This window comes from Engystomops pustulosus, chromosome 10 (genome assembly GCF_040894005.1).
Source record: "Engystomops pustulosus chromosome 10, aEngPut4.maternal, whole genome shotgun sequence".
NCBI lineage: Eukaryota > Metazoa > Chordata > Amphibia > Anura > Leptodactylidae > Engystomops > Engystomops pustulosus.
This window is the reverse complement of record NC_092420.1, coordinates 89,190,384-89,201,460: the sequence shown is the minus strand read 5'-3', so window position 1 is coordinate 89,201,460 and position 11,077 is coordinate 89,190,384. Positions and strand designations below refer to the sequence as shown.

The 11,077-nt window shown below is 57.0% G+C and overlaps 2 protein-coding genes across 3 annotated transcripts; one reads left to right on the top strand and one right to left on the bottom strand.

The window, feature by feature from the left end:
* Positions 1-426: 426 nt before the first annotated feature.
* LRRC41 (leucine rich repeat containing 41) lies at positions 427-7,276 on the bottom strand. 2 transcript variants are annotated; one of them, XM_072129115.1, is made up of 10 exons: positions 6,915-7,276; positions 5,386-5,472; positions 5,222-5,304; positions 4,243-5,092; positions 3,071-3,298; positions 2,832-2,996; positions 1,822-1,920; positions 1,605-1,727; positions 1,412-1,487; positions 427-1,331 (listed from the first exon to the last, which is right to left on the bottom strand). In XM_072129115.1, the coding sequence occupies exons 1-10, from the start codon at positions 7,015-7,017 to the stop codon at positions 1,112-1,114; spliced, it is 2,034 nt and encodes a 677-aa protein (XP_071985216.1). In that variant the 5' UTR covers positions 7,018-7,276; the 3' UTR covers positions 427-1,111. The 2 variants fall into 2 exon arrangements, with proteins under 2 accessions (XP_071985216.1, XP_071985217.1); XM_072129116.1 differs by having other exon boundaries at positions 5,234-5,304; positions 6,915-7,274.
* UQCRH (ubiquinol-cytochrome c reductase hinge protein) lies at positions 7,239-9,039 on the top strand. The gene is made up of 4 exons (XM_072129117.1): positions 7,239-7,390; positions 7,468-7,500; positions 8,514-8,675; positions 8,837-9,039. The coding sequence occupies exons 1-4, from the start codon at positions 7,346-7,348 to the stop codon at positions 8,867-8,869; spliced, it is 273 nt and encodes a 90-aa protein (XP_071985218.1). The 5' UTR covers positions 7,239-7,345; the 3' UTR covers positions 8,870-9,039.
* Positions 9,040-11,077: the final 2,038 nt, after the last annotated feature.

The window sequence follows — 11,077 nt, the reverse complement described above, 5'->3', positions numbered from 1 at the left end:
TCTGACTGGTCTGTGACTAGAAGGAAACACTGCCTCCTCCTGCTGTAATGATTTGGGTATCTATGTTATAGCTCAGTCACCCCTAGTGGTGATATGAGGTGGTAATGGTATAGGACAGTCACCCCCGGAAGTGATTGGAGGTCTGTGCAGCAGCTTCAGCCATGCAGGTAGAATGCTGCATACAATGGACCACAGATATGAAAGTGTTTGGACAAATTTTCTGCACTAGAAAAAATATACAAACTTCTTGTATGTTCACAAAAAGTGCAGAGTTGAATCTTGTGCCACATTTATTACTGAAGTGCGACACAATTCTGCAGCATAAAGTACACAAACAAACGGCGCTTCCAGAGAAGTGCAGGGGGCACCAGTTTCAGCAATCGGCCACCCTGTGCCCACTGCACAGGACATAGCACAAACTCTGAGTGTGATCGATAGAGCAGCGCCCCCTGGTGCAGGGCCCGTCTTCTTTATTAGTGTTGCCCAATTACAACATTAACATATAGCACAGAAGTAGAAAAAAAAACCTTATGTACAGATCATAGAGGGGGAGGGCGAAGAAGACGCATAGAAAGAGCAATGTTCATCCCTCCGGTGCCTCCATCCATCACCGTCTCCGAATATCTCAGCAATGGCACTACATAGACATAGCAGGAGCTGCACCCCATAACCTATAATGTGTGTATTGCAGATGTACGTCCCCCTGTTATTCAACATCACGTCAAAGGGGCAGAAAGTCCACAGAATAATGGAGACCTCTCCCCCCCTAGTAACAGAGGTATATAGGGATGTACGTGGCACATGCTAATCATTAAGGACTGTGAGAAGATCACCGCCACCTGCGCTGACATGAAGCAGCAGATTTTAGAAGAAGGTGCATGCATAGTCTGATGTGGAAGGGGGGGCCAACCCGCACAGTGACCTGCGCTCAGCTCCCCCCAGGTTCTGCTATAAAGGCCATGCATGATCATGAGAGACAGAAGCCTCCAGCCTTATAAAGGGACACTCCAGGATCACAAAGAAAACCCGCACTCAGCGCCTCCTGCTGGCCACAGTCTGAGCTGTACCTGCATATTCCACCCCCAGCAGTCTATATACACAGGATGGGGCCTCACATGACACTAACGTGGTCAGCAAAGGCCTGGCTGGAGTCCCAGCTGTCACTGTGCACACAGCACACCCCCTCCAGAGACTGCAGCGCCTCGTGGGCCAGGATGGGGTCCCGGTCCAGCAGGTTCTGGGAGATCGCCAGCTGCCGCAGCTTTATCTTCCCGCACGCCTCCAGCTTCTTAGCAAAGCGCAGCAGTCCGTCCGGCTTGATGCAATTGGAGCTGAGGATAAAGGACATGATAGATAGTAAGATCTACACAGCGGGTCCACGTTCTCCCCGTGGCTCGGTGAGGGGCATTACCTGACATCCAGGTAGTGGATACCACAGGAGGCGTCGGAGGAGAAGAGGTCGGCCAGCGCACACAGCCCATCGTTACCTAGAGAATAACATCAGTCTTTAAAGGGAGGAGTCACATGTGGCCCCCAAAGCCAAGGGCCCAGTGACCCCACGTCTTCCACACTGCTGTCAGTACTTTCACACAGGCGCCACTTACCTAGGCGGTTCCCACACAGCTTCAGGATCTTCAGCGATGGATTTCTCTTTACAGCAGCAACAAACTCCGCCAGGAAATCAGTGGACTCCATCTCAAAGAGGCGGCAAAAGGAAAACGTCACCTCTACAAGAAGGAGAGAGATGTGAGAAGAGAGAAGATAGAAGAGGAGAGATGTGTATGGGAGAAGGTGGAGAGATGAGGAGGAGGAAGGCAGCACCTTCAAGTCTGGAATGGTTGAGTAAATGGACAATCTCATGGTGAGTTTCCGACATCTTCATATCGTGAAAACGCAGTCTCCGCAGTGCAATGTTATTATCTATCAAGACAAAGGATATCCATTATAGGCAGAAAAACAACAAATCAGAGAGTGCAGCTCTGGAGTATAATACAGGATGTAACTCAGGATCAGTACAGGATAAGTAATGTCATGTATGTACACAGTGACTGCACCAGCAGCAGAATAGTGAGTGCAGCTCTGGAGCATAATACAGGATGTAACTCAGGATCAGTACAGGATAAGTAATGTCATGCATGTACACAGTGACTGCACCAGCAGCAGAATAGTGAGTGCAGCTCTGGAGTATAATACAGGATGTAACTCAGGATCAGTACAGGATAAGTAATGTCATGTATATACACAGTGACTGCACCAGCAGCAGAATAGTGAGTGCAGCTCTGGGGTATAATACAGGATGTAACTCAGGATCAGTACAGGATAAGTAATGTCATGTATGTACACAGTGACTGCACCAGCAGCAGGATAGTGAGTGCAGCTCTGGAGTATAATACAGGATGTAACTCAGGATCAGTACAGGATAAGTAATGTCATGTATATACACAGTGACTGCACCAGCAGCAGATTAGTGAGTGCAGCCCCGTGTGTTATAATACAGGATGTAACTCAGGATCAGTACAGGATAAGTATTGTCATGTATGTACACAGTGACTGCACCAGCAGCAGAATAGTGAGTGCAGCTCTGGAGTAGAATACAGGATGTAACTCAGGATCAGTACAGGATAAGTATTGTCATGTATGTACACAGTGACTGCACCAGCAGCAGAATAGTGAGTGCAGCTCTGGAGTATAATACAGGATGTAACTCAGGATCAGTACTGGATAAGTATTGTCATGTATGTACACAGTGAATGGTGATGAGGGGTCACTGGTTGCCCCTCATACCGGTGATTAGGCACGTGGTTGCATGCACACAGATGAGGAGTCCTTACCTGCAATAACCTGGAGAACACGACGCAGGTCATCCGCCACTGGAAACGTAGCATTGTCCAGAGAGAGCTCCACCAGGGATGGCGATGCCTTTAGGACACACATGAAGTGCTCAACGTGCACCGGGTCCTGGGGGAAGCGCAGCTCCAGCTGTTTTAAGTTATTCTCTGCACAGACCACAAGAAGAAAACGTGAGACGATGCAAGGACAGGAGGGTCCCAGAACTTAGTAGACCACTCACCAGGGGAGCGCACAGTTCCAGGTCTCTCCACCTCAATGTGGCTCTCCAGGTCGTAGCTGAGTGACAGCTGCTGCAGCTGCGGGAGGATCCCTAGGACTGTGTGCAGCAGCTCCAACATGGGGACGCGCGTGGTGAAGTCACTCAGGGAGAAGACTCGGAGGCTGCAGCCGGGGAGCCGTGACAGTGCAGACAACGCATCCAGCACCAAATGGATATTGGGCCCTAGGTCTGGACAAAACATAGGATTACACAGGGGCAAGACGCAAGAGCCTCGCCCAGGAAGGCAAGACTCAGCTACTCCAGGCCGTGACCGCTCTACCCAGAAACTCACATTGTATGATTAAAAAAAAAAAATAAAATTAGCCTTTTATTACATGAAGTAAGTATTTCATACAGAGCCTAATATTTGGACCATTTCCCTTTTTCTACAGGTCCAGAGGTCGGACGTCTCCTGTAGTTTGCAGCAGGGATTGCACTTCGCTCCTCTGTACTGATCTGCTCCAGATCTTTCAGGGATGTCAGCAACATGAGTTTCTCATCCCTCTAAAGATTTTAGATTCACTCACTCCCTAGTGTCCTGGCTGTGTTTTGGGTTATTATATTGGAAGCCATCTTCACGCTGGAAGACCCCGGCCGCGAGCCATCTTCACGCTGGAAGACCCCGGCCGCGAGCCATCTTCACGCTGGAAGACCCCGGCCGCGAGCCATCTTCACGCTGGAAGACCCCGGCCGCGAGCCATCTTCACGCTGGAAGACCCCGGCCGCGAGCCATCTTCACGCTGGAAGACCCCGGCCGCGAGCCATCTTCACGCTGGAAGACCCCGGCCGCGAGCCATCTTCACGCTGGAAGACCCCGGCCGCGAGCCATCTTCACGCTGGAAGACCCCGGCCGCGAGCCATCTTCAATGCTCTTACTTCATTACAGTGTAGTTGTCCACCCTCCCATGTTTTGCGGTTGGGACAGTGTTCTTTGGGTTCTCCTCATCCTATTTATTTCCTATTTCTGGCAGTCAGATTTGTCCCTGTGGTTCTGCTGCAATGTAAGAAATGCCACAAAACGGTATAAAAGCCCCCTTGGCCCCTTCCATGTGCACACTCCTCCCCCTCCCCCCTCGGGCCCCCTCTCCGCGTTCCTCAAACCCCCCCCCAGTTGCTGTAGTATAGCTCCTTACCATTATAGGCCATTGTGAGCCGTTCCAAAGAGGTCCAGGAGCGCAGCAGGAGGCAGACAGACTGGCAGGAGGACAGAGTGAGGGGGACGTTGTGTAGGTTGAGCGCCCGGATGCTCCTGAAGCGGAAGGCACCAGATGGGGACGTGGCCCCGATCCCCGTCTCCTCCTCTGATGTTGAGGCCTCAGGAACACCCTCCCCCATGGCAGAAACACTGAAAATGAAGTCATACAAGTCATTGCACTGGGAGTGCTGGCCCTGGGTTCTGTGCGCTGGTCCAGTCTGTGAGGTAGAGGATATATTATTGTGCGGCAGGGGGCTCCTGGCACCGTTCTGGCTAATATTTAGGGGCTGCAGGCTTAACAAGGCACTGAGGCTGGCGCTCTGGCCTGCGCTGCCCGGGGGGGCCTCTGCGGTGTCCTGGCACAATGTGCAGTGCGGGGAGTCGGGGTCCGGCTGCCAGGAGCCAGCACTCATAGTCAGGATCAGGCGGAGCAGCTGGGTGTCGGGGTAGGGCCAGGAGAGCACAGACACCTTGTGCACCCGGCCGTGGTGGATGAGGTGGTGCAGCATCTGGCGCAGGGCGCTCTGGGTGTCGCTGTCTGATGAACGCAGGTGCAAGAACTTCAGGGTCTCCACGGACTGGGTAAGGCACTGCAGCACGGTGGGGGTCAGCTCCCGCACCCCCTGCTGCTTGTTGCAGATGGTTAGTTCTGAGACGTGACGCGAGCTGTGCACCAGGGGGGAGAAGCGCTGGTCATGGAGGCGCCGGTCCGAAGACACATCCAACACACCACGAAGAACATTATGGAAGAACGCCTCCAGGAACTTCTTCCTCCAACATGTCACCGTCTACAAGGGGGGAGGCAGAGCGTTACCAGAAATATTACCCACAGATTGCTGCCCCCATCTACCCACAGACCACCCCCCTACACACCACAGACTGCCCCCCCATTACACACACACCTCCTCTGTACACACCTGCAGACTCACCCCAAATCTGGACGGTTTACTCTTCATGATGTCATTCCACAACTTGCACCAGATGGACTGAGTGGAAAGTCCTAGGGAGGAGAAGCTCAGGTGTCAGCGCTGCGCTCAGTATCAGGGCTGAGATGTTACAATCCTGCACAGGAGACACTCACCTTTCCTCACAGCTGCCCCCTCTATCCGCTCCAGGTAATAAATGTTGAGTAATGGGAGGAGACCCTGAAGAATTACAGCCGGGAGCCCTGGAAATACAGGAGGATCACATGATCAGAGCGACTAGAGAGACAAGGTACCATGCACCATGCATCGAAACCTCCATTCCTGTGCCACACATTCATCCCCAGAACAGCTCAATACCGGAGTCTGTCATTACTGTACGGAATGACTTGTGCTGCTCTACAGACTCCTAGTATCTGTATATACGTGTATGGTGTGGGGGATCCTCCGTATATATAGATGTGCTAGACTATGGTATTACTGGTATATAGAGATACAGCGCCCCCATCCACTAGACTATGGTATTACTGGTATATAGGGATACAGCGCCCCCATCCACTAGACTATGGTATTACTGGTTACACTGGGTGATGTTGTATCACTAGAGCCTCCATAGAGTTACAATGTGACACACGCTCCATGCACTGGTATATAGGGATACAGCGCCCCCATCCACTAGACTACGGTAGTACTGGTTACACTGGGAGGATGTTATCACTAGAGCCTCCATAGAGACCGCCGCAAACCCCCACCCCCCCCCCGGACACCGCCAGAGAGAGACCGCCGCCGCCCCCCGGACACCGCCAGAGAGAGACCGACGCCGCCCCCCCCCCGGACACCGCCAGAGAGAGACCGCCGCCGCCCCCCCCGGACACCGCCAGAGAGAGACCGCCGCCGCCCCCCCTCTCCCCCCCGGACACCGCCAGAGAGAGACCGCCGCCGCCCCCCCCGGACACCGCCAGAGAGAGACCGCCGCCGCCCCCCCCCGGACACCGCCAGAGAGAGACCGCCGCCGCCCCCCCCCGGACACCGCCAGAGAGAGACCGCCGCCGCCCCCCCCCGGACACCGCCAGAGAGAGACCGCCGCCGCCCCCCCCCGGACACCGCCAGAGAGAGACCGCCGCCGCCCCCCCCCGGACACCGCCAGAGAGAGACTGCCGCCGCCCCCCCCCGGACACCGCCAGAGAGAGACTGCCGCCGCCCCCCCCGGACACCGCCAGAGAGAGACCGCCGCCGCCCCCCCCGGACACCGCCAGAGAGAGACCGCCGCCGCCCCCCCCGGACAGCGCCAGAGTGAGACCGCCGCCGCCCCCCCGGACACCGCCAGAGTGAGACCGCCGCCCCCCGGACACCGCCAGAGTGAGACCGCCGCCCCCCGGACACCGCCAGAGTGAGACCGCCGCCCCCCGGACACCGCCAGAGTGAGACCGCCGCCCCCCGGACACCGCCAGAGTGAGACCGCCGCCCCCCGGACACCGCCAGAGTGAGACCGCCGCCCCCCGGACACCGCCAGAGTGAGACCGCCGCCCCCCGGACACCGCCAGAGTGAGACCGCCACCCCCGGACACCGCCAGAGTGAGACCGCCCCCCAGCCACCGCCAGAGAGAGACCGCCCCCAGCCACGGGACCACCACACCAGGGATACCCCCCATAGCCCCCCCTCTCACGTGACCAGGTTGCCCCTCACCCCACACATCCTCCTCCAGCTGCTCCATGTTGGCGGTCACGGCTCGGGCTGACAGCTGGAACAAGGTCGGGCTCCCCCCGGCATCTTCCGGCGACTTCTCCATGGCCTGGGCTCCCGCTTAGCGGCTCATGTCGCGGGGAACCGAAACCTGGAGCCTCGGACAAGTCAGGAGGGAGCGGAGCGGCCGCAGAAACGTTACGGGGCCGCCATCTCTTCCGGGGAGGATGTTTGTATCACGTGACGTGGGCGGCTCTCCTGGCTGACAGGAGGAAATCCGCCATCTTGTTAATGATCCTCAGCCGTGGTCTCCGGAAATATGGCGTCTGGTTCTCTAGTGGCAGGAAAGGCAGTGCTGTCTATAGCTTCCAGGGCGGGGTTAGATGACGTACTTCCTGTAGCTGACCCCGCTTGTCCTTCTGTGAGCCGCTGCCATGGTGCTGGAGATGGAGAAGGTCTTTGCCGGTGAACCCGAGGAGGTGAGAGCTGGCGGCCTGAGGCTGATAACAGCGAGAAGTAGCTGTATCCGGGGTAACATCTGCTTTTATTGTTACAGGAGGAAACTGAGGAGGAAGAGCAGGAGCTAGTGGTGAGTGCTGAGCGCTGTACACACTGCTGCGTTACCTGGAGCTGCAGGAGGGTCATAGGGGAGACCGGTGCTGGGACCCCCTGTGACTGGCTGGGCCCCCGGTGCTGGAGGAGAATGCGGCCTGCTGGGGGAGGCTGGGGCCCCCTGTGACTGGCCGGGCCCCCGGTGCTGGGGGAGGCTGGGGCCCCCTGTGACTGGCCGGGCCCCCGGTGCTGGGGGAGGCTGGGGCCCCCTGTGACTGGCCGGGCCCCCGGTGCTGGGGGAGGCTGGGGCCCCCGGTGCTGGAGGAGAATGCGGCCTGCTGGGGGAGGCTGGGGCCCCCTGTGACTGGCCGGGCCCCCTGTGACTGCTGGGGGAGGCTGGGGCCCCCTGTGACTGGCCGGGCCCCCGGTGCTGGGGGAGGACTGGGCCCCCTGTGACTGGCCGGGCCCCCGGTGCTGGGGGAGGCTGGGGCCCCCTGTGACTGGCCGGGCCCCTGGTGCTGGGGGAGGACTGGGCCCCCTGTGACTGGCCGGGCCCCCGGTGCTGGGGGAGGCTGGGGCCCCCTGTGACTGGCCGGGTTCCCCGGTGCTGGGGGAGGATGGGGTCCCCTGTGACTGGCCGGGTTCCCCGGTGCTGGGGGAGGATGGGGTCCCCTGTGACTGGCCGGGTTCCCCGGTGCTGGGGGAGGATGGGGTCCCCTGTGACTGGCCGGGTTCCCCGGTGCTGGGGGAGGATGGGGTCCCCTGTGACTGGCCGGGTTCCCCGGTGCTGGGGGAGGATGGGGTCCCCTGTGACTGGCCGGGTTCCCCGGTGCTGGGGGAGGATGGGGTCCCCTGTGACTGGCCGGGTTCCCCGGTGCTGGGGGAGGATGGGGTCCCCTGTGACTGGCCGGGCCCCCAGTACTGGGGAGGATGGGGCCCCCTTTGACTGGCCGTGCCCCTCAGTGCTTGGCGACCATAGTATTATTGGGCTGACACTAGTGGTTGGGGGTTGCCTATGGAGTCTATACATTAACCCTTCTCTCTCTGCAGGATCCGCTGACGTCCGTTAGAGAACACTGTGAGCAGACAGAGAAGTGTGTGAAAGCGCGGGAACATCTGGAGATGTGCGAGACGCGGGTCAACTCCCGATCACACACCGAGGAGGAATGCACAGAGGAGCTCTTCGACTTCCTGCACGCCCGGGATCACTGTGTAAGTTACTGCAGGGGGGTGGTGGTGGAGCTGTGAGTGAGGGGTCGGCGATGGTGGGAGGCAGGCGTGACTGGAGCGGCAATTGGGAGTTGTCAGTGGTAGGATGTTGGGGGTTGTTGTGGGGATGCTGGTTGTGATGTCTCTTCTGTCTCTTCTTACAGGTCGCCCACAAACTCTTCAAACACTTAAAGTAGTGGTTGTTGCTATTGGCCGCTGTTTTGTGTTGTCCTGCCGTCTGCTCCCATTGGCTGTGCTGTCGCTGAGCCGCTTGCCCGTTATCCGGGCCCCCAGGGATGATCCTAAAACATTCAGTATCAGGAGCCGCCCGGTTATCCTCATCAATAAACGTGATGTGAAAGTGTTACTGAGTCTGTGCTGTCATCACTGCCCCTCCCACCTGTACACTTACTATAGAGTGACCAGATATATCACAAATATCTGTGGAGCCCCTTTATATGGGGGTTAAGTAGTCCAAAAACAAGGGAGTGTCCTGCCCCTGGAGTTTCATAACCGTTCCAAGCCTTAGGTCTCACTGAAATCTTATGTTTTGCTGGGATGTTTCCCCCAGTCCCGCTGCATCTGGTTTTACAGGACTGACTGTTGTGTTATTCGAAGCCCTTAGGCCAAACCTTACATGTGTGAATCCCCCTAATCTAATGGTACTGGTCGTGCTGTGTGGTGGAGTATATAAAGGATATTCTCCTCTCGTGTTGTGGATGGTATATATAGAGGATGTGTCCGCTCTCCTCCCGTGTGGTGGAGTATATAGAGGACGTGTCCGCTCTCCTCCTGTGTGGTGGAGTATATAGAGGACGTGTCCGCTCTCCTCCCGTGTGCTGGAGTATATAGAGGATGTGTCCGCTCTCCTCCCGTGTGGTGGAGTATATAGAGGATGTGTCCGCTCTCCTCCCGTGTGGTGGAGTATATAGAGGACGTGTCCGCTCTCCTCCCGTGTGGTGGAGTATATAGAGGACGTGTCCGCTCTCCTCCCGTGTGGTGGAGTATATAGAGGATGTGTCTGCTCTCCTCCCGTGTGGTGGAGTATATAGAGGATGTGTCTGCTCTCCTCCCGTGTGGTGGAGTATATAGAGGATGTGTCTGCTATAGAGGATGTGTCTGCTCTCCTCCCGTGTGGTGGAGTATATAGAGGACGTGTCTGCTCTCCTCCCGTCTGGTGGAGTATATAGAGGACGTGTCCGCTCTCCTCCCGTCTGGTGGAGTATATAGAGGATGTGTCTGCTCTCCTCCCGTGTGGTGGAGTATATAGAGGACGTGTCTGCTCTCCTCCCGTGTGGTGGAGTATATAGAGGACGTGTCCGCTCTCCTCCCGTGTGGTGGAGTATATAGAGGACGTGTCCGCTCTCCTCCCGTGTGGTGGAGTATATAGAGGACGTGTCCGCTCTCCTCCCGTCTGGTGGAGTATATAGAGGACGTGTCCGCTCTCCTCCCGTCTGGTGGAGTATATAGAGGACGTGTCCGCTCTCCTCCCGTCTGGTGGAGTATATAGAGGACGTGTCCGCTCTCCTCCCGTCTGGTGGAGTATATAGAGGACGTGTCCGCTCTCCTCCCGTCTGGTGGAGTATATAGAGGACGTGTCCGCTCTCCTCCCGTCTGGTGGAGTATATAGAGGACGTGTCCGCTCTCCTCCCGTCTGGTGGAGTATATAGAGGACGTGTCCGCTCTCCTCCCGTCTGGTGGAGTATATAGAGGACGTGTCCGCTCTCCTCCCGTCTGGTGGAGTATATAGAGGACGTGTCCGCTCTCCTCCCGTGTGGTGGAGTATATAGAGGATGTGTCCGCTCTCCTCCCGTGTGGTGGAGTATATAGAGGATGTGTCCGCTCTCCTCCCGTGTGGTGGAGTATATAGAGGACGTGTCCGCTCTCCTCCCGTGTGGTGGAGTATATAGAGGACGTGTCCGCTCTCCTCCCGTGTGGTGGAGTATATAGAGGATGTGTCTGCTCTCCTCCCGTGTGGTGGAGTATATAGAGGATGTGTCTGCTCTCCTCCCGTGTGGTGGAGTATATAGAGGATGTGTCTGCTATAGAGGATGTGTCTGCTCTCCTCCCGTGTGGTGGAGTATATAGAGGACGTGTCTGCTCTCCTCCCGTCTGGTGGAGTATATAGAGGACGTGTCCGCTCTCCTCCCGTCTGGTGGAGTATATAGAGGATGTGTCTGCTCTCCTCCCGTGTGGTGGAGTATATAGAGGACGTGTCTGCTCTCCTCCCGTGTGGTGGAGTATATAGAGGACGTGTCCGCTCTCCTCCCGTCTGGTGGAGTATATAGAGGACGTGTCCGCTCTCCTCCCGTCTGGTGGAGTATATAGAGGACGTGTCCGCTCTCCTCCCGTCTGGTGGAGTATATAGAGGACGTGTCCGCTCTCCTCCCGTCTGGTGGAGTATA